General features: G+C 40.9%; 1 protein-coding gene across 1 annotated transcript in view; it reads right to left on the reverse strand.

Moving 5' to 3' along the window:
- The window catches only part of CWC27 (CWC27 spliceosome associated cyclophilin), a 127,392-nt gene that overhangs the window by 14,257 nt on the left and 89,423 nt on the right, over nucleotides 1-23,712 (reverse strand). The window contains exons 12-13 of the mRNA XM_065662354.1: nucleotides 11,381-11,490; nucleotides 8,337-8,440 (exon numbers count right to left, since the gene is read on the reverse strand). Of these exons, the coding sequence (XP_065518426.1) occupies nucleotides 8,337-8,440; nucleotides 11,381-11,490 (214 nt within the window). The remainder of the gene's footprint in view (nucleotides 1-8,336; nucleotides 8,441-11,380; nucleotides 11,491-23,712) is intronic.

Here is a 23,712-nt window from a genome sequence, read left to right on the forward strand (position 1 = left end):
CCATAAGAATTATAAACTGAAAAACCAAGTGAAAACCTCATTCCAAATTCTCATTTTACTGAGTTTTTTCTGGTCCCACAGTATAACTTTAAACTGAATGGATTTATGTTATTTCATATAAAAAGAAAGAGTAAGTTTCAGAGTCTAGACATCCTCCCCAAAATACTTAAATGACTGTCTCATTTACATTTGTCGCTTAGTTACATCTATGACAATGTTCCATGGGTAAGAAAAAAACTGATCTCTTTTAAAGATTAAGAAGCTTTGTAGTTCACATTTAACACCTCACATTTCACCCAGGAAACACTGCAGCCGTTCAGTTATAAAGCACTGGAACAACGTGCTATTGATTAAATGAACTATGTAGCCTGCTGGCAGTCACAGTCAAATTCTAAATGGCTGTAGAGTGCATTACGGACAGCAGATAGCAGCCAGTGATGAGATCTGAAACCAGAAAAAGAAATCCTAAACTTCTAGCCGGGTGCAGAATGAAGGAAAAATTACTGGGCTCCACTGCAACACAAACTCTAAAACCAACTGGAGGTCTGCTTGCAGCCCTGACTTGTGAATTGATGGGATTAATAACAGACAAAACCCCTCTACTGAGGATGATACAAACTTTGGCTGCTTCCCTAGTGGCAACAATAGTTTAAATGTACTTCATATAATCATGTTCATCTGGTAAGAAACAGCTTTCACATGTTAATATTCCAGTTTCTGCACTGAATATTGAAGGTCCAGCAGGATGAATTAGGCATCTTCCATCAAATATAAATTAAAGATGTAACAATAATGTAAAACCATACTCAGATTACCAGCATGGAAACAGTTTTCAAGCAAGAACAGAATATTACCTCAATGCAATGTTCATATACCAATACCTTCTGATGCTTTTCCAGTATTTGCTACCTATTAGCTATTATGTACTTCAGCTAAGAACCTTGTTTAGAAGTGAATGGATGAGTATACCTTTTCAGTCAATCCAAGAAAAAAAAAATCACCATGATTTGCCAGCCTACATCTCCAAGTTTTTTAAGGTACTGTAACTGATCGGTTTAGTGTGCAATGTATTCCACCCCTCTCCCTCCCTCCCTGGTAGTAAGCAGTGATGCTCCTTTTAAGTTTTGGTTTACTTGATCATGACAATTATACTTTAAATTCCAGAATGGTACTAGAGTTGGTTTGTAAACCTTCTTGTGCATTTTATCTGTGAGAATGCACAAACAATGGGGATCCTCCCAGAAATATCATAACTTGACTTGGCAACTGGTGAGCTTTAATGAAGAAAACCAGCGCATATTTTTTTGCAGAAACTTCCATCGGTTCAAAATTGTCTGTATTGTAAAATTTCTCATAGGAATAGAGATACTTCAGTATGTCAATAAATCTACCAGTTTCAGGAAGCCTCTGCTTGTTTTCAAACACCAGAGAAAGAAGAGTGGAAGATAGTCCAGAATTTTGGTTAAGGATATGACAGGTGGATTTTAATAGCAGGGAATCTGCTCCTTCCAAAAAGACCAGTATTCCATCTGGAAAAGTGTAGATACATATTTCATACTGTCCTGGTTTCAGCTGTAACAGCTATTTTTTCCTTCCTAGTAGCTGGTGTAGTGCTGTGCTTTGGCTTTAGTCTGAGAACAATGTTGATAACACATCAATGTTTTAGTTGTTGCTCAGTAACACTGACTCTGATCAAGGACTTTTCAGTGTTTCATGTTCTGCCAGTGAGGAGGGACACAAAAAGCTGTGAGGAAGCAGAGGTAGGACACCTGACCCAAACTAGCCAAAGGGGTATTCCATACCACATCACATCATGATCAGTATAGGAACTGGGGGGGAGTTACCTGGAAGGCCCGGATTGCTGCTTGGGTCGTGCTGGTTATCAGCCAGTGGGTGGTGAGCAATTCTATTGTGTGCATCACTTGTATTTACTGTTTTTTTCCTTTCCCCTTTAAGTTTTATATTCTATCCCCTTCTTATGTCCCTTATCATTATTATTAGTAGTGGGTTTATATTAATTTAGTTATTGGACTGTTCTCATCTCAGTGTATGGGGTTTACATAGTTTCATTCTTCCTATTCTCCTTGTCATCCCACCCAGGGGGTTTGAGGGAAGGGGGATGTGAGTGAAGGGCTGCGTGGTGCTGGGCTTAAACCATGATACACTTCATAAAGATGTAAGGCTGATAGAAATTCAGCTGTAAAGCCCTGTTTTTAGGAGTAGAGAGCCTAGTTTAATGTCAAACATGAATGTGGTAGGGTTAGTTAGTTCACGTCTATTTATGACTTTACTAGAGAAAATGACAACGCGTGCATAATCTGAAGTTTTGTGAAAAGTACTTGAAAGTTTATTGGAGTATTTAGAATTTATGTGATTTTGGCAAACAGGAATATTAATATGAAAAATAGGATACCATTTAGAAAGTGCAGTGGCTGAATTTACGTAAGAGCCATCAACAGCATGGGTACAGGACAGAGCTAGGTTAGCAAACATTCAGTAGAAAAAAATAGTGGCTTAGAAGAGATTGGAAATCAGGCATGAAAGAAACAATGACAAATAAAGTAATCCTTCCACTCAACACTGACAAAGACATAGCTGAGTGCTGCATCTAGTCTCAGATTTCACGATTTGAAAGAGAGATGAACCACTCAGTATTACTTGATGGGAGGGTGTTTCAGAGTACTAAGCATTACTTTTACCCTATTTGAAGAGGAATATTTTGCACAGATTAACTAAAGCAACCAAACTTTGAATATATTTGAGTGCATCAGATTTTTTTTTCTCCCATAACTGGATTTCTCTGTGGAAAATATTTTATGTTGTGCTCACAAGATCTGCATCATCAGTTTCATTATCTGCAGTTGCCATAATACTTTCTGGACTGAAGTAGGTTTTACTATATCTGTAACTATCTGATTTTATAATCAGAGCTCTGAAGTGGCACTGCAACCTGACTGGGTGTCACATGCATGCAACTATATGCACACAGCAGTCTAAACCCTAAAGAATATGATGAGCAGCAGTCTTCTGTATAAAGCACAGCCTTTGCACAGTGTTTTTACTTCCAAATTCAGGCCTATACAGAAAGGGAGTACTAAAGAGAGGGAGTACTAAGCAGATTAATTAATCCATTTGAGTCTTCTGCTGTGACACATCCTACAGGTTCAAACTTAAATGGAGAAAGCTCAGGTTGGATGTAAGAAGTTTGTACTGTGAGGGTCCTGAGGCACTAGAACAGGTTGCACAAAGAAGCTGTGAATGCTCCATCCCTGGCAGCGTTCAAGCCCAAGCAGGATGGAGTCTTGGCTGACATGGTTTATTGTGCCCATGGCAGGGGGGTTGAAAGTAGATGATCTCAAGGTCCTTTCCAACCCAAACTATTCTATCATTCTATTCTATGATATTTGGTTGTCATACTATTAGTTTCTAAGCAGATGACACCTCACTGCTGCTGCAATGAATCTCATCTGTATTTTGGTGAAAAGTCTTTCTGGTAAGACTTTAAGCCTAGAATGAGCAACTGCGTTCTGCCAGATCATCTGTACCTACCTCTGCAGCACCCAGTAAAACCTTTGTGAAAGAGAAGAATGAAGTCATGCATCTGACTCTCTTATTTGGACTGTAAGCAAATAAATGATCAAACAGTACTGAAGACATCTGACAAATTATGAAAAGCATAAGCAACAGTTCTTAATATGGAACCACAGGGACAATAATGCTTGTGCATGGAAGAACTAGGATCAGGCATGTCTTCCTGAGGTAGCCAGATGCTATAAAAACGTGTCTGTCTACTTATTTGCAGACATTTTTATTGTTTTGAGTACCCTTTCTGGCAGTACATACCATGTTTATTTTTATACTTTTGAATTCTGTGGGGGAAATTGCATTTTGATTACTGCAGACAGATATATATATAATTGTGCTCACAGAGCAGTAGAGTTTGCAATAGAATGTCTCAGCAAAGATTCTGGTATTTCATGTTAAAACTTAGTATTATGCATTTCTCTTCAGCTCTCTTCACAACACTTCCTCAGATGCCTTCATAGTGAAATCTGGTAATAATTATCAAACACCATACACACTGTTTACAATAGAGTCATATTTCTTCTTTTTTTCTTGCATAAAAAGTAGAATGCTGCTGAAAAGTGCCCAAATGTCTGCTATATGCCATGCCAATACAGCAGCTCAGCCAAATATGCAGAGAGAAGTTTGCCAAATAAAAGAAAACGTAACAAATTGGTAATGGTTTCTATCTTGACAGAGAATGAAAATTATACCTCAATGTGTGGCCACTCATGTGGACACATAAAAATGTCTTAAAGGCAATCATTTTACCTCAGATAACACACCCTGATAGTAGAGCAAAGCATACTGGCAGGCTTTCACTTCCCCTAAAAACAGCAACCATGACCTACAAAATGGCCTGAAGGACTCACATGATTTGTGAGCGTCACATATGCATATGCTATACTTTAATTATATTTAATAAAAAACAAATAAAGTAGAATTATTGTCATTTGAGGAATGGATTTGAATTAAAAGAGTTTAAAAATCTAAAGTTATTATAGCCATATTCCAATACAACAGAGACACTGAAAATGTAAACCCTTATACCAACATATGAAATGTAACTTTCCAAGTGATTGTAATAATCATTAATAGCTTTTGGAAGACTTCACTGCATTGTTGATGTTCTATGTGTTTATAGCCAACTTATGTAATATGTACATTTTACCATTTATATAGCTTCAAAGTAAATTCTTTGAAAATAAGACTCTCATCTGTTTGTAAAGTTAACATGCACATTTACTCTGCTTCAAAATTAATAATATGATGTTAATTATTAGTCTATTATGTAGTTTCATATTATTTTAAGTCTTAATTTTAGTGCAATTCTGAATGCAGTATTATTTTGTAAACAAAAATACAACTTCATAAGCTGAAATTGCAACACTCCATTCAGTATGAATTACTTACAGAAAAAAAACTATAGCCAATTAGATGTCAGTAGTTACTCAGAAAGAAATAGGGATAGAGAATGAACTTTATAAAAGTCTTTAAAAGACTGATTATGTTACTGTGAGAAGAAAATACCAGACAGGAAGACCAGTCCTTCAGGTTCATGTGAAGGCTGCATAGGAGAGGTTTATACTGGACATGGGAGGTTTAGACTGGACATTAGGAAGCACTTCTTTACCAAGAGGGTGGCCAAACCCTGGAACAGGCTTCCCAGAGAGGTGGGCGATGACCCAAGCCTGTCAGTGTTTCAGGGGCATTTGGACAATGCCCTTAATAACATGCTTTAACTTTTGGTCAGCCTTGAAGCGGTCAGGCAGTTGGACTCGACAATTGTTGTAGGTCCCTTACAATGGAAACAGTCCATACTATAATTCTTGGAGAACTTAGAAGCAGATTGATAGCTCAAATAGGAGCTCAGAATATCAGTGAAATCCAAGGACCTAAAGATCTGCCCCACTACTCTGCTCCCTTGAGACCTCACTTGGAGTACTGTGTACAGTTCTGGTGTCCTCAACATAAAAAGCACATGGAACTGTTGGAACAAGTCCAGAGGAGGGCCACGAGGATGATCAGGGGACTGGAGCACCTCCCGTATGAAGATAGGCTGAGAAAGCTGGGACTGTTCAGCCTGGAGAAGAGAAGGCTGCGTGGAGACCTCATAGCAGCCTTCCAGTATCTGAAGGGGGGCTACAGGGGGTGCTGGGGGTGGACTCTTCATCAGGGACTGTAATGACAGGACAAGGGGTAATGGGTTAAAACTTAAACAGGGGAAGTTTAGATTAGATATAAGGAAGAAATTCTTTCCTGTTAGGGTGGTGAGGCATTGGAATGGGTTGCCCAGGGAGGTTGTGAATGCTCCATCCCTGGAGGTGTACAAGGCCAGGTTGGACAGAACCTTGTGTGGGATGGTTTAGTGTGAGGTGTTCCTGCCCATGGCAGGGGGGTTGGAACTAGATGATCTTAAGGTCCTTTCCAACCCTAACTATTCTATGATTCTATTTATGCTGTATGTTATCACTTATCCTCAAAGACTGAGACAGGAAAAAACAATGAAGTAAGACCACATGGTTTGAAGAAACAACCAAATATGGTTACAAGTGAAAACTTAAAATAGTAGCAAGTTAGTAATAATAGTTAACCTGAAAGGGGCAAAATTTAGGAAATTATTTTGTCTGTTGTTTGAAAAACTATAATCTAAAGCCAAGATGTTTATGTTTTGATTTATCTTTTAAAGTATTATCTTCTAAAGAATATAAGCAAGGAAAGCAAGGCTGAATTTCCAGATAATGGCATTAACATCAAAAGTAGAAAGAAAACTTATTCTTTGGAAACCTAACCTGCATTTATATTTTAAAATACCATGCTCCATTCTTCTTGGATACAATAAATGGGACGAGCATGAGGGGTAAAGAGACACAGACAGTATATTTTCAATGACGGATAAGCCAAGATTATCTGCTAAGATGAAAGCAGACTATGCTAATGCCCACAAACCCTCCCCCTGGCAAATAAAACACTATAAAAATAAACACACTCATTACACACTACTTGTGTAAAAATGTTGTTTCAAAAATGGCAAGAATTCTATATAGCCAAGTAGTTATACTAGTAGTATAGCCAAGTGCCATACTACTAGTGTTACTCTTTCTGCCAGTTCATATGCCTGAAGTTTTCTGCAAATCCTAGAATTTCCCTTGTGAGATCTCAGTTCGATTCACTGAAAAGCAAGAAGGTGGGAATGTAAAGTTGCAGAATTTGTGTAGCTTTATCTTACTATATTAAAATACATTCAATGATTCAAACAAGAAAGGATCAGTTACCCAAGACTGACCTAAAATTTTAGCCTCATCAACACATCCGGCCTCAGAATTTGCAGTTCAGCCTACCTTTCATGACCTATGGCTTTTTAACATTTTAAATTTTTTTTAAGGAATGTATCTTCAAGTAGCCTTAAGATATTCTCATTCAATATATAAAAGTTAAACATTTTAATAATATAGTTTACTGCAACTTGATGTATAACTTCGAAATAACGGAAGAATTTAATTTATCAATATCTGGAAAAAAATGTGAGCAAAGATGTCAAAAGCATTTTTCCTTCCCTGTCTTATCTTCCCTTGTGGTGTTTTTTTTATGGTGCATTTTCTCACTTCAATTTGCAAACCTTTTTCATTTGTAGAATGACAGTAAAAACAGCAGTTATTTAGTGAGTCCACATTTCTTACCAATGCTAACTGCCTTCTCATCTGAGAAAAGCAACTTCATTAACATGGGTATGTATGTATGTATAAGCCCCCTCACAACAGATGCAGGATGCTTTAATCACATTTAGTTGCATAATTTCTGCTTAAAAGGTGTGCCTATTCTACATGTTTGTACATTTTAGTTTTTCTCATTATAATAATTCAGGGTTTTTTTTTCAGGTCTAGCTACTAGAGCTAGATTTGCAGATTTCAGGGCAGGCAGGTATCCTATTAGTTTGCCTCTAATTTCTCCCCAAGAAGGGAGCCATCAGGAAGATCATAAGCATACACCTGATGTATTTTCACTTAATAAGTTACCTGAGGTACTGAAATATTGGCTGTCTTTTAACACTTGCCAAGTTTCTATTTTAGTGGTATTCTTGCTGTAGCTTTGATGGCTCATGCATACAACTAAGGAAAAAGTTGTAGGCAGAGACAGCCTACTTTATTACACCAGCTATATTGCTTCCTATAAAAAAAAAAGTGACCTGCCCTTACAAAACATTTTTGCATGTTTTTTTTTTTTTGCCTCTTTTCTGGTCATTTTACGCAGAAATTTTTATTATCACCTAATAGCTTGTAGTCTAGGACTTCAGGATCAAACTTCAAATCATAATGACTTTTATCTCCTTTCTCTACCTAAGGCATGTTATTTAGGTGGAAGATGAACATGAGACAACACAGTACAAGCTACTTGCTTGACTGGCAGGTGCTGAGGCCATAACTTCTGCAGCGCTTTAACAACTCCAGTGCTACCCCATTTCCTTGGGGTCACCTGACATTTCAGATGAGTTTATCAGTTTGTCATCTCGTTCATTAGTCTTTAAAATACTTACCACGTCCAACACAGAGTTTTCATAGCACTTAAAACTGCACAAAGCAAAATGTCTTCTACTCTCCCACCTTGTTTTCCACAGTGCTAAATCACTACCTTTTATCTGATTTCTGCCTGCAGCGGCCATCTTCACATTTGGTGTTTCTGCTACTCCCTAAATTTATACTTAACAGCAAGACTATATTGCTCCAACAGGATTCCCAGCAGTAAATACAGAAATCTAAATCAAAAGAACTCACCATCCTTCATCATTATCTGCTTCAGGTTCAGAAACCTCATTTTCAGGAGTTTCTTCAATTGCCTGGGTTAACTTTGATTTAAATCGGTCCAATAGCGCCAGTGTCTGAAATTAAATACATGGCTTTAGGGAAGTTATATCCATTTGACACCAAAAACAGGTATATACAACATCTTTATAATTATTTTGAGAAATAGTACAATGAGATGAAGGAGACATCTTTCATATGAATTTGAAAGAAATGCTGTAGAGAGGCAAGTGAGAGAGCAAGGGAGTGGGCTGGGGTGAGAATGCATTGAGGCAGCAAGATTAAGCAGGGAGGGCACTCTGCAGGTGCGCAAGAGCACTCCACAGGTGTGAGAGAGCACTTGTCTGGCTGCCTAGTGAAATCAAAATGTGTATCGAACAAAAACTTACAGCTACTTATAGAATAAAATAGCTGATTAAACAATAGTGACTACTGAAAATGAATTTTATTGTTTGCACCTGCCATTTTCTTCCTGTAAAGCAATTAATTACATAAATTAAGAGTTTATTCAAGCTTTGAATTTAGAGCTTTGAAGACCTGGTTTGATTGACATTTATATACTTTATATTCCTGATATTTTAAGTTATGTACTGACACTGAAAAGAAATCAAAGCTTTTGACTCAAATACAAAGAACCACCTTAATTAATTCTACAGACACCGGTTCTTATGCAGCATACATTAAACTCATGCTGATTTATATTTGGTTTTTTATTCTCCAGCTGAAATCACCGGGTGTTTCAGCTACACCGAAGTCACCAAATCTCAGGTGACACCTGAAGATTGTACCACAGGCATTGTTTCTAATCACCTGGAATAAGATTTGATTATACAAGAACTGTATGCCTGAACCTTGTGAATGGAGAGGGGGCTCTTAAAAGAAAAAAAAAAAAAAAAGAGCAGACCATAAGAATAACTTGCACAGCCCACAGCTTATTTCTTGCTGATACTTGAGACATTCCTGGAAAGGAAAGCATGAGGGAATAAGTGCTTGACTGAATTTATGTGGCAGGCTGCATTTGATCTGGAGGTGATAGGTTGGCAACCTATGTTGTAAAACACCTCTGTATGGCTGTTTAGTTTTGTTTGGTCAAGTTTTTCAAATTTAAAAGAATAAAAACTAAACAAGAATAGAAAACAGAAATAGGAAATACCAGAAGTGTTCACTGGAATCAAATTTCCTTCTGGGAGCAATCTTAACTTTAGGAGTTTCCTGGCTTTGAATTCTTTCAAAACCATATTTTAACACTGCCAAAGGCAGGTTTTTGAGTAGTTGGGGTGTTTTGGTTTGGTTTTTGGCTTTTTTGGTCTTTTTTTTTTTATTTATTTGCATATATTAATTTATGTTCTTTATTTTCTGTTTAACCTTCTGTTTAAGATGGAAGAGAAAATTTCAAATATAGTTGTGCCTGCAAATCATTCAAATTCTACAGTCTTCCATAGTATTGCAAACCCTGTACTTGCAACATCTGAGAGAGCAAATCTCTGCCTACGCCATCAGAAGAAAACAAACTAACCATTTTTACATGAAACTGTGATCGACCAAAGACACATTCCATGCGTATAATTATCCCTGATGCCAGCATTCTTGTGAGTAGACCTGGTGATAGAAATAATTTCAAAATGCCTTAGTAGGCATTTTTGCAGTGAGTGATTAGATGCCTTACTGTGGATCAAATAACTTTGTAAAATTGACCCTTGTAGAATTATAAGCTTAGGTCTTCCAATATCTAGTATTGTAAGGAGACACACACCTTTCCCCCTCTTCTTTAACTCTTGTACAGAGGATGTAAAATGGTATTGTACTGTAGGACCAAGTAGGAGGGATGCAAGGCTAGAAGAGGCTCTCCACAAGTGAAATGGATTACAAAGAAGTTGATTAATTATTGCTGAACAGTTCCCAGCAGGGTTACATAAATGAAAATTAAGATCTACTAAAATATACATCCCTGTCATCTGGTTTTCCTGTGATGTCCAGGACAGGACTGATATAAACTCATTAGAAGTGGTTTCAAGACCCTTGATCCATGCTGCCAACAAAGGTTTAGTATTCTTTGATTCAAAGCTAATGGGCTTTTGAATGTACAAAGTTTCCATAAACTTAGTTTACAGCTAAATCCACTTGCCATATGTATAAAGGTTTGCCAACCCTTCTTTTGAAGTTATTAAGCCTCGAGTTTGCAACCTCCTCTAGCTTTTAGAATTGAATATGAACATCTTCATAGCTGAACTGACATGCACTTATAAACCACTGTGTTTGATGTACTGCACAGATTCTAAATGAATGGTACTTTCCATTTCACAGGCAGTTTCATATATTCTAATAGTTCCAAATTTTCCTATTTTAAAAAAAAAACAAATATTTATGTCAAACGTAACTTTGCTCATATTTGCAGACCGAAGTCTACATACATTGTAACTCCTTTCGAAAAATAATTTTCATTATATTTAAAAAAGGTTTTATTTTTACAGTACAGTTAAAAACTATTTTTCTGCTCATTTCACAACACCAAAAGGTATGGATCGATTTAATATCTTTAAACATATTTTAAAATGTTAAAAAACCCATCTTGGACAGATGCCAAGTATGCAAACCTCTGTCCCAGTGTTATGGCATGCTACAGAGCCAAAGAAAGCACTGTAGATAAGTGCAAAAATCTCATACCTGTAATCAAGGATACCTCTGTGTGGGTAGCATTTCCTTTTGCAAGATTTTAGTGACTAAACTGATAGCACTTTCAAATGCACACTGAAACTTCACTTACCTGTCTACATGGGTAATCAAAATAGGGGATCAAAGATTACATACTTATAAATAATAAGATTCTTTGAAAGGAAAATGAAACATAGTGGTAGGGGGTTTGGAACTAGATCCTTTAAGGTCCTTTCCGACCCTAACTGTCCTATGATTCTATGATTCTATAATGGACTTTAAAACTCTACTTATACACAGATGAAGAGAGAAACATTTTCAGAACTTTTTCTGGATTTTTTTCCCCCAGGTTTTCCAATTGTTACCTGATCTTCACGAGAAACCCCTTTCTTCGGCTGCTGCTTCCGCTTGTCTTCGTATTTTTTCTTCTCCTGAAGGTACTCTTCAACAACACTGTTCGGAGCAGGTTCCTCCTCTGAATAAGGAAATATATCTGGTTAAACAAACTAGATTTGGTTTTATGGTTTAGTATAATTTGGGAGATAATCTGTGACTTCTGAAATACCAAGCAGAACACTTGCATAAAACGTTTCCGTTGTATTGCTTTCTCAGCAAGTAGAATGATTTGCTGCTTGCTGAAATGAAAAACGCAAGACTGCACTGGGCAGACGACAAGTCCAAAAATTTTTGTTTCAATTTTATTTTACTATGGAGCCAGATAAAGCAGTGTAACAGCAATAAAAATTCTGATGTTAAGATGAGAAATGAAAACTGTTGAAATTCCTTTAACAAGTTTACCTTAATTTCTGAAGATCGTTTTCTGGAGCAGTTGTACTGCTACATATATTAACATTATGTGACTTTTTGTGGCAGCGGAGACAAATACAGAGACTATTGCCTACAGATAAATTCACAGTCTTCCTGTTTTGTAGGCTTAAGTAGCCACAACTTAAATCCTTGATCTTGCAATAAAGAAAAAAAACCATAGCAGTTTTACTTTAAACAAAATTAGTCATGTCAATCAGGAAAAAAACTCTATAGCAACATAGTAATACCTGGACTAGTCAACAGCTACACTCCTTCATATTTTTTAACAGCTGCTTCTCTGCAGAACATCCACTGCCATGACAAATCAAGAATTTAACAGGGCAAAAACTTTATCTCAAATCTGATCAACACCATCCTGTCACATTTTCTTCCCCTTGAATAGCATTAAGACATTTCACGTATTGATTTAGTACACTTGAAACTTATTTATTTACACATATTTACGAGATTGTTATTCCTGATAAGGAACAGAAGAATAAAACCTCCAGATGTCCACTGCAAATGATGAACAGAAAATATTTATGGAGGAAATTGTTTCAACAAATTTCAGGATATACAGCCTGATGAACTGTAAACCTAAATCAAACTCTGTATAATGGGTTTTTTTTAGATGACTGCCAACAGCTATGTAGAAAAAAAAAATCCGGTTTCAAACGAAATTTCTTTCTCACCTGAAGTTTTTATAAGATTTATAAATACAGAACTTACAATAAAGAGAAATACATTTGTAATGGTATACCTACATATGAAATATTTTTTATATATTTCCACAAATGAAATATATTATTTCTTTTTTATCCCAATTTATATGTTGCATGTATATATTTAAAGAATATCAGGGAAAATAGCCATACACAATACCATTCAGAGTTGTTTATTTTCCCTGTTTCCCAGCTGACATGTTGGATATAATCAAGAACAGAGGATTACAGCAAGATAAAGAAAGAAAAAAGCCATCTTCCAGAATGACCAAAAAAGATACATACATATGCACATTTAGGGATGATTAAACAGCTGAATGAATTAAATGAAATCTGCCATAAAATTTCATGCAGCATAACATCAGAGGAACTGAAGAGAGTAACAGAGTACATGATAAAACTACAAATCATATGGGCTCAGCTCCACTTCGCCCTAGTTACTTCTTTCTCTCTTCTCCTAATAAGAATCTCCATTCTTAATTCAAGACCAACACCTTGTGAAGACAAACCACTAGTTTTTTCATAAATGTATCAAATCAGACTTGTTGACTGTATGGAAACAACGTACTGCCTTGTTTTACTAACATTTGGCTTCTAGATAAATAACTTGAACTACAAACCCACCTACTTATAGAAAACAAACTTTCAGGTGACATTTATTTAAATGCTCTTTTGAACCGAATCTCATTTACCCAGTAATTCACCATGCATGACATACAAAAGAACTGAGAAGAGTGTTCTTGTAAACTTATGAAAATGCAAGTCTCAAGCTGGCCATAAATGTTTAAACCTTTGATCCAACCTTTGATATACATATGTTGAATTTAAAGAAGATGTGATCCTTAGTCATACATGTCTCTTGACTAAGGTTTTAGTTTAGTGCAGCTCAAATATAATTCTCATACAAATAGGTTAAATTCCCCTGCAGTTGTTGTTTGTGTATTTTATTATACTCATATGGTTGTCACTTACTGTTAACACAAATAATTTAAATTTCAGTTTGGGCCTTCTCCTGAGATTACTGTTTTCTTGGGTCTTCGCCTGTCAGAGTTTTTCTAATACTCAACTTCATTCTCTCTGCCTCCTAGGAAAGCCTTTTCGTAAGTCAGACAAAAGATAATCAGATACACCTGAATTAACTTCAGAGTAAGTCAAACAAACCAGTTATACACTTGCATGCATCATGTTTCTGCACCTTTCATTAAGATAACTTAAAGACATGCTTATTCCTCCATGAGGCCTTACAGTCTATTACTCCATATTAAAAGCAAGTAATAACAACAGGAAGGATTTTCATGAGTCCCTAAGACAATGGGGTTCTAGCACATTTTAAAACTTTTGAAAACTCCAAACAATCATTTCAAACCCACAGTGTCTTTTTTAAAAAACATAAATAAAACATTGTCTTGCTAAGTAGCAATTCTTTGATAAAATTATTTCATGTCTGCATGAATAAACTCAGGTAATTAGCAAGCGAAAGAAAACATCTGGAAGAGAGATCTGTTGGTGGGAAGAACACATCAGAAATGTAAAAAACCTTCTAAAATGTAAAAATAGACGCCAGCTGCTACTTTGTATCTCATAGCCATCATCCCAGAACACCTCCAAATCTTTTGCAGTAGAGTTGGAAAAAAAGAGGATCCAAAGCACTCTGCGATAGATCTGACCTTCACATCAAGTTTGACAAACGCAGGTCCAGCTTTCTGATCCAGCAAAACTGTAAGGATCATTACATCACTATTAAAATATTTAAGCTCCTAACTCCTTAATGCAAGAGGATTTATTCAGACAAAACTGAATTAAACATGACATGGATGCACAGCAGTGAATTTAAGGATGGCAGGATGCAGAAGATGCTAGTTGACGTAAGGGGGGTCTTGCAAGAGGCGTCTCATCCATCACAAAGTGTAAACAGCAGCAGGCAAAGAAAGATTTTTTTTTCTCCCAGTTTGAACAAGTTGTGTGCATTCTGTCAGTAAGGGAGATGAGGGGAAAAAAAAAAAAGGAAAAATACAACCTTTCTTATTTAAAATACACTTCATTCTACTTACAGAAGTTGTAAGTACGTTGCTACTTACCTCAGCTAGCTTGAATTACTGCCAAGAGATTCTTCATCTTACTGCGACAAAAACTTTAGCATTTAAGTAATTTATTTTTTTTTCAGATAGATTCTTCCATCCTAAAATACTCCTTTAAGGAGCAACATATACCAACCTGATGTTGTAATCTAACCTAAAACTTTGTTTTTGGGATGTGGCTTCCAATTATAGCCTGAAACTAAGGAAGACATTTCTAAGTCTTTAAACCAGAAAGGAAGATTGATTTAGAAAACCCAGTATACTGAAGGCTTTATTTTGCTCACACTTAAACTAGCAACAGTTCAAATTATGTCAATTCTTAACTGCAAAATTGCAGTATAACAAAGACATGAGAACTTGATCCAAGGGTGTTGGACTGAACTGAATGGCAGTCTAGATGGTTTTGGATCAACCTCTAAATAGGAAGTGGAGCAGAAGAGAAAGCTTAACAATTCTAAGCTTAATTCCTAAAACACCTGGTAAACTTAATAGCATAATAAACACCCAACAAAAATTGCATCAGACATGCTCTACTTCAGAAACTGTGAATGAACTTTATTTTACACTTTCTGAAATCCAAGAAGTATGAGTTGCAGGCCTGCAGGTTAGAAGAGTATGATCACTGCTTATGCACTCATTCATACTGGCCTTAAAGGCTGTGCTTTATTTCTAGCATTGCAGATGGGGTAACTTTTGCTTAGCATGGACACCGGTTGTGGTACAGATAAGGTACAATTTGAGACAAAGGTACTTCTGACAGTATGCGTACAAGTTCCCACAGTATGAAATTTGTTATTTTATCATTTTGGTTTTTGTATCAGTCTTGACAAAACTTGCAGTAATGACTGTCCTTGTAATAAAGGATAGAATCCATATAAAATCTAGAGATTTTGTTTCTTCTTTTTAAGAAAGAGATAATGAAGCTGCATATAAAACATCTGTCGGAAAAAGAAGCAGTTTGCTGAAAGTATTAACAGAAACACACTAACCTTCAGAATGGTAGAAACAATACTTATTGTGACAGAGGAAAATACACGGTTCAATGTCACTATAAAAAAGAAAGACCCTACAGTGCTGACAAGGATCACTGAAAGAATTTTGGTTTATGTTTTTTCTTTGATGATGTACAGCTAGCATGGAGATTTTTACACAAATAGACTTAAGTATCTTACATTACAAAACACTCCTGATATACTGAATTTCACAGAGGCAATCCCATAAACTGTTAAAATGCACTTTGCAGATATCATGAGTTCATGCAGAACTGAGATAACATGGAGACTGTACAAAGAAATATGTAGGTAAAGGCACCCCAGTTTATTCAGCAGGGTTTCCGTATGCTTGAAATGTGGTGGACTCGTTAACTTTTGTCAGTACCTCAAGAACATTCTTTAGCAACTCATATGACAGGTGATAAAAGACCTTCTGGATAAAAATTTCAAAAAATACACGATATAGCTAAACTAAATACCGTGGTGAAAACAAAAAACCTCAAAAACGCTGGGCTACTCGTTGTTTGAAACAAAAGAAGTTATGAGTGAATGTTTTTGTGCATTAAAATAAAACATCTAAGCCACATTCCTGTATTTGTGCAGTACATTCCACTTTCAGCTATCCATCAATATTCAGTATATATTGCATTCTTCTGGAATTATAGAGATACGCAGTACTGGTTTAAAAAATCTTAATAAGATTGAGATCTTGAAAAGAAAAACTATTTTTGTTCCAAAACAAATAAAATCCTTACAAAATACAAAATAAATTCTGATATGCCTTAATATTTCATGAATTAACATGGAATTCCTAACAGAAGTGACAGATGGAGAACATAAAGCCACTTTCTATAATCAAGATCTAAGACAGATAAAAAACTTCTTCCAGAATCCAGGAAAAAAAAACCAAAAACAACCCAGGATATTTTAATATCCAGGAAGCATTAAATACTATGTCTATCAAAATAAAAATATTATTTTACAGTAAAGTAATATAAAAATGAACATACTAGAAAATACAAGATGATGTTATGCTTGGACGAATTTCTAGAATCATGGAATGGTTTGAGTTGGAAAGGACCAAAGATCATCTAGTTTGAGCCCTCTGCCATGGGAAGGGACATCTCACACTAAATCATGTCACCCAAGGCTCTGTCCAACCTGCCACTGAAGATTGCCAGGGAGGGAGCATCCACATTTCTGGGCAGCCCATACCAGTGCCTCACCACCCTCACGGTAAAGGACTTCTCCTTATAACAAACCTGACCTTCCCCTGTTTAAGTTTGAACCTGTTACCCCTTGTCCTATCGCTACAGTCCCTGACGAAGAGTCCCTCCCCAGCATCCCTATAGGACCCCTTCAGGTACTGGAAGGCTGCTATGAGGTCTCCACACAGCCTTCTCTTTTTCAGGCTGAACAGTCGAAGCTTTCTCAACCTATCTTCCTATGGGAGGTGCTCCAGTCCCCTGATCATCCTCGTGGCCCTCCTCTGGACTTGTTCCAACAGTTCCATGTCCTTTTTATGTTGAGGACACCAGAACTGCACACAATACTCCAGGTGAGGTCTCACAAGAGCAGAGTAGAGGGGCAGGATCACCTCCTTCGACCTGCTGGTCACGCTCCTTTTGATGCAGCCCAGGATACGGTTGGCTTTCTGGGCTGCGGGCACCACACTGAAGCCAGCTCATGTTCATTTTCTCATCGACCAGCACCCCCAAGTCCTTCTCTGCAGGGCCGCTCTGAATCTTTTCTCTGCCCAACCTGTAGCTGTGCCTGGGATTGCTCCAACCCAGGGGCAGTACCTTGCACTTCTCTTTGTTGAACCTCATGAAGTTGGTATTGGCCACCTCACAAGCGTGTCAAGGTCCCTCTGGATGGCATTCCTTCCCTCCAGCACATCAACCAAACCACACAGCTTTGTGTCATTGGCAGACTCGCTGAGGGTGCACTCAGTCCCACTGTCCATGTCTCCAACAAAGATGTTGAACAAGACTGGTCCCAACACCGATCCCTGAGGGACACCACTCACTGCTGGTCTCCACCTGGACACTGAGCCATTGACCACAACTCTTTGCGTGCAGCCATCCAGCCAGTTCTTTATCCACCGAGTGGTCCATCCATCAAATTGATATCTCTCCAATTTAGAGAGAAGGATGTTGTGTGGGACAGTGTCAAACGCTTTGCACAAGTCCAGGTAGATGACGTCAGCTGCTCTATCTCTGTCCATCAGTTCTGTAGCCCCATCATAGAAGGCCAGCAAATTGGTCAGGCAGGATTTCCCCTTAGTGAAGCCATACTGGCTGTCACCAAGCACCTTGTTGTTTTTCATGTGCCTTAGCATGCCTTGCAGGAGAATCTGCTCCAAGATTTTGCCAGGCACAGAGGTGAGACTGACTGGTCTGTAATTCCCTGGGTCATCCATTTTCCCCTTCTTGAAAATGGGGGTTATATTTCCCTTTTTCCAGTTGTCGGGAACTTCACCTGACTGCCATGATTTTTCAAATATGATGGCCAGTGGCTTAGCAACTTCATTCGCCAGCTCCCTCAGGACCTGTGGATGGATTCCATCAGGTCCCATGGGCTTGTGCACATTCAGGTTGCTAAAATGATCCTGAACCTGATCCTCTCCTACAGTGGGCCCAAGGTCTTCATACTCCCAGACCCTCCATTTGTCTTCCAAAACTTGAGCAGCATGGCCAGAACATCTGCCAGTGAAGACTGATCCAAGGAAGCCACAGAGAGACGCAGGCTTCTCCAAATCTGCCCAGGAGCCGGCAGCTCCGCGGACGTGAGCCCTGACTCACAGGGGGCGGAGCCAGGAGCAGCAGCACCAGCCCTGAGTGGGTAAAAACCTGCCCCAGGGAGCGCGAGCGACCAGGAGCGCGGCGAACAGAGCGGGACGAGGCAGTTCGCGCGGGCAGGCGAGCGGGATGGCGAGCACCCATCGTATGGGCAGGGCCCGCTCTGGGAGCTCTGCTCTGGTTGCCCCGGTGGTGCCCAGCGTAGGCACCCAGACAGAGCCGATGGGAGGGGAGGCTGCAGCGCAGAGCTCGGGGTGCAGAGGGTGCCTGCACTGGTCTGGTGAGGGAAAGGCGCACGACGGGCAGGGCTGCGCTCGGTGCTCCCTGGGGGAGGCCCTCCTGCAGCAGGGGCTGAGCTGCGGAACGCTATTAGCGGGCTGCAAGGTGTCAGGGTAGCTGAGAGGAAGCAGGGCTGCTTGCTCCAGCCCCATACTGTGCGGGGGGCTCAAGCTTCCCCTCCAGCTCATGAAGGAAAGAAGGAGGCCGTTAACCCGGGAAACTGGGAATTGGTGACAAAGAAAAATAACAAAAGAAGGAGGAAACGGACAATTAAAAGCAAGGAGCTTCCTCCTAAATCTGTCCTCCCCACGCAGAACCGCTTTGCTGTGCTGCAGGAGACTAACAAGGAAATGTACTTGCACCACAAACAGCCGGATTATGCATGGGTTAAGATCTCTACTGGTGTTACAAAGAAAAAGCGGCGGGTCATAGTAATAGGGGACTCTACTTTGAAAGGGACGGAAGCACTCGTCTGTCGGCCTGACCCCGTCTCGAGGGAGGTGTGCTGCCTACCAGGGGCACGGATCAGGGATGTTACAGAGAGGCTGCCTGCTCTAGTAAGTCCCACAGACTATTACCCGCTCCTGGTGATCCATGTGGGTGCTAGGGATATAGGTAGTAGTAGACTGGGGACCATAGAGAAAGACTACAGAGCCCTGGGAGAGGTGGTTAGGGGCTCCGGTGCTCAGATAGTCTTTTCGTCAATTCTCCAGGACACAGGGGAGGACCAAGAAAAAGCTAGGAGGATTGGCCAGGTCAATAGATGGTTAAAAGGGTGGTGTCATAGTCAGGGGTTTGGGTGTATTGAACATAGGACTGAAGTTAGTAGGCCAGACCTACTGGGGGCTGGTGGAGCTGCTCTGGTAAAGAAGGGGAAGAACAGTTTTGGTAGGAGGCTTGCCAGACTGGTCAAGGAGGCTTTAAGCTAGATGTGTTGGGGGAGGGGGGCATCATTCCATCCCAACTCACCCAGTCAGTTGCCAGCACCTATAACAAATGCTCGGAACAATGCAGATATATTCCAGCTGCTCCAGCCAACGAGCCAACTTCAATTGGAGCTCGTCTCAGATGCCTCTATACAAACGCCCATAGCATGGGGAACAAACGAGGAATTAGAGATGTGCGCACATCTACGGGGGTATGATATAATAGGCATCACAGAAACGTGGTGGGATGGCTCCTATGACTGGAGTGTTGGAATGGAGGGTTACAGGCTCTTTAGAAAGGACAGGCCCGTCAGGCGGGGAGGGGGAGTTGCCCTTTATGTTAGGGATAGGCTGGAAAGTATGGAACTCTGTCTGGGGGCAGGTGAGCAGTTTACAGAGAGTTTGTGGGTCAGGGTTAAAGGGAAAACAGCCGCGGGAGACATTACTGTGGGGATCTGTTACAGGCCGCCTGATCAAGGAGAACCTGTGGATGAAGCACTCTACAGACAGATAGGAAAAGCCTCACGCTCACAGGCCCTTGTTCTCATGGGGGATTTCAACAACCCTGACATCTGTTGGAATGATGGCACTGCACGGCACAAGCAATCCAGGAGGTTCCTCGATTGTGTGGAAGACAACTTCCTTCTGCAAGTAAACAGAGGAGACAACAAGGAGAGGTGCCATGCTTGACCTTGTGCTCACCAACAGGGAAGGGCTTGTTAAGAATGCAGTACTCCAGGGCAGCCTTGGATGCAGCGATCACGAGATGGTAGAATTTGAGATCCCCAGGAGAGTGAGAAGAGCGTGCAGCAAGCTCACTGCCCTGGACTTCAAAAGAGCAGACTTTGGCCTCTTCAGGAGCCTGCTTAGTAAGGTTCCATGCGATATAGCCCTGGAGGGCAGGGGGGCCCAAGACTCTTGGTTGATATTCAAGGATCACCTGCTACAAGCTCAGGAGTGCTGCATCCCAACAAGAAGGAAGTGCAGCAGGAGGGCCAGGAGACCTCCTTGGATGGATAAGGAGCTGCTGAGGAAAATTTGAAAGAAAAAAAGAGGCTTACAAGAGATGTAAGCAAGGACAGGCGGCCTGGGAAGAATACAGGGATGTTGTCTGGAAAGTTAGGGACCAGGTTAGGAAGGCTAAGGCCCAGTTAGAATTAAACCTAGCCGGGGATGTTAAGGATAATAGGAAGGGATTCTACAGGTACGTAGCAAACAAAAAACAGACTAGGGACAAGAGGCCCCCTGAGGAAGCTTTTGGGAGAACTGGCTACACAGGATTTGGAGAAGGCTGAGGTTCTGAATGACTTCTTCGCCTCGGTCTTCACTGGCAAAGGCTCTGACTGCACCACCCAGTTCTTAGAAGGCAGACGCAGGGACTGTGAGAATGAAGACCTTGGGCCCACTGTAGGAGAGGATCTGGCTCGAGACCATCTTCAAAATCTGAATGCGCACAAGTCCATGGGACCTGATGGAATCCATCCGCGGGTCCTGAAGGAGCTGGCGAATGAAATTGCTAAGCCACTGGCCATGGTATTTGAAAAATCATGGCAGTCAGGTGAAGTTCCCGACGACTGGAAAAAGGGAAATATAACCCCCATTTTCAAGAAGGGGAAAATGGAAGACCCAGGGAATTACAGACCAGTCAGTCTCACCTCTGTGCCTGGCAAAATCTTGGAGCACATTCTCCTGGACAGCATGCTAAGGCACATGAAAAACAACAAGGTGCTTGGTGACAGCCAGTATGGCTTCACTAAGGGGAAATCCTGCCTGACCAATTTGCTGGCCTTCTATGATGGGGCTACAGAATTGATGGACAGAGATAGAGCAGCTGACGTCATCTACCTGGACTTGTGCAAAGCGTTTGACACTGTCCCACACAACATCCTTGTCTCTAAATTGGAGAGATATCAATTTGATGGATTGACCACTCGGTGGATAAAGAACTGGCTGGACGGCCGCACACAAAGAGTTGTGGTCAACGGCTCGATGTCCAGCTGGAGATACGTAACGAGTGGTGTCCCTCAGGGATCGGTGTTGGGACCGGTCTTGTTTAACATCTTCATCGCTGACATGGACAGTGGGATTGAGTGCGCCCTCAGCAAGTTTGCCGATGACACCAAGCTGTGTGGTCCGGTTGATACGCTGGAGGGAAGGGATGCCATCCAGAGGGACCTTGACATGCTTGTGAGGTGGACTGATGCCAACCTTATGAAGTTCAACCACGACAAGTGCAAGGTCCTATGCCTGGGTCGGAGCAATCTCAGGCACAGCTACAGACTGGGCAAAGAAGAGATTCAGAGCGGCCCTGCAGAGAAGGACTTGAGGGTGCTGGTCGATGAGAAAATGAACATCAGCCGCCAGTGTGCGCTCGCAGCCCAGAAAGCCAACCGTATCCTGGGCTGCATCAAAAGGAGCGTGACCAGCAGGTCGAAGGAGGTGATCCTGCCCCTCTACTCTGCTCTTGTGAGACCTCACCTGGAGTATTGTGTGCAGTTCTGGTGTCCTCAACATAAAAAGGACATGGAACTGCTGGAACAAGTCCAGAGGAGGGCCACGAGGATGATCAGGGGACTGGAGCACCTCCCGTATGAAGATAGGCTGAGGAAGTTGGGGCTGTTCAGCCTGGAGAAGAGAAGGCTGCGTGGGGACCTAATACCTTCCAGTACCTGAATGGGGCCTATAGGGATGCTGGGGAGGGACTCTTTGTCAGGGACTGTAGTGACAGGACAAGGGTAACGGGTTAAAACTTAAACAGGGGAAGTTTAGATTGGATATAAGGAGGAAATTCTTTCCTGTTGGGGTGGTGAGGCACTGGAATGGGTTGCCCAGGGAGGCTGTGAGTGCTCCATCCCTGGCGGAGTTCAAGGCCAGGTTGGATGAAGCCTTGGGTGGGATGGTTTAGTGTGAGGTGTCCCTGCCTGTGGCAGGGGGGTTGGAACTAGATGATCTTGAGGTCCTTTCCAACCCTAACTATTCTATGATTCTATGATTCTATGAAATCCAGGGTAGCCAGTTCTCCTGTTTCCTTCTGGAGAGGGCCCACATTATCCCCAGACACCCTTTTGGTGGCAACATACCTATAGAAGTTGTTCTTGTTACCCTTGACATCCCTGGCCAGACTCAATTCTAACTGGGCCTTAGCTTTCCTAACCTGGTCCCTAGCTTCCCAGACAATGTCCCTGTATTGGTCTCAGACCGCCTGTCCTTACTTCCACCTTTTATAAGCCTCTTTTTTCCTTCTAAGTTTTCTTAGCAGCTCCTTATCCATCCATGGAAGCTTTCTGGCCTTCCTGCTGCACTTCCTTCTAGTTGGGATGCAACACTCCTGAGCTTGTAGCAGGTGATCCTTGAATATCAACCAGCAGTCTTGGTCCCCCCTGCCCTCTAGGGCTATTTCCCATGGAACCTTACTAGGTAGGCTCCTGAAGAGGCCAAAGTCTGCTGTCTCGAAGACCATAGCAGTGAGCTTGCTGCATTCTCTTCTCACTGTCCTGAGGATCTCAAACTCAACCATTGCTGTAGCCAAGGCTGCCCTGGAGCATCACATTTCCAACCAGCCCTTCCCTGTTGGTGAGCATGAGGTCAAGCATGGCACCTCTCCTTGTCAGCTCCTCTATTACTTACAGGAGGAAGTTGTCTTCCACACAATTGAGGAACCTCCTGGATTGCTTGTGCCAGGCTGTACCGTCCCTCCAACAGATATCAGGGTGGTTGTAGTCCCCCATGAGGACAGAGGCCTGCGAGCGTGAGGCTGTTCCTATCTGTCTATAGAGGGCTTTATCCACAGAATCCCCCTGATTGGGTGGCCTGTAGCAGACCCCTACAGTAATGCCCCTATCACAGTTCTCCCTCTGATCCTCATTCAGAAGCTCTCTGTTGACTGATCACCTGTCCCCAGCCACAGCTCCATACACTCCACCCTGTCACTGACATAGCTACACCTACTCCTCACCTTCCTGGTCTGTTGTTCCTGAAGAGCCTATGACCTTCCATTCCAATACTCCAGTCATACAAGCCATCCCACCATGTTTCCGTGATGCCAATGATATCATATCCCCATAGACATGCACACATCTCCAATCCCTTTTA

This window comes from Lathamus discolor, chromosome Z, assembly GCF_037157495.1.
Source record: "Lathamus discolor isolate bLatDis1 chromosome Z, bLatDis1.hap1, whole genome shotgun sequence".
Classification (NCBI taxonomy): Eukaryota; Metazoa; Chordata; class Aves; order Psittaciformes; family Psittacidae; genus Lathamus; species Lathamus discolor.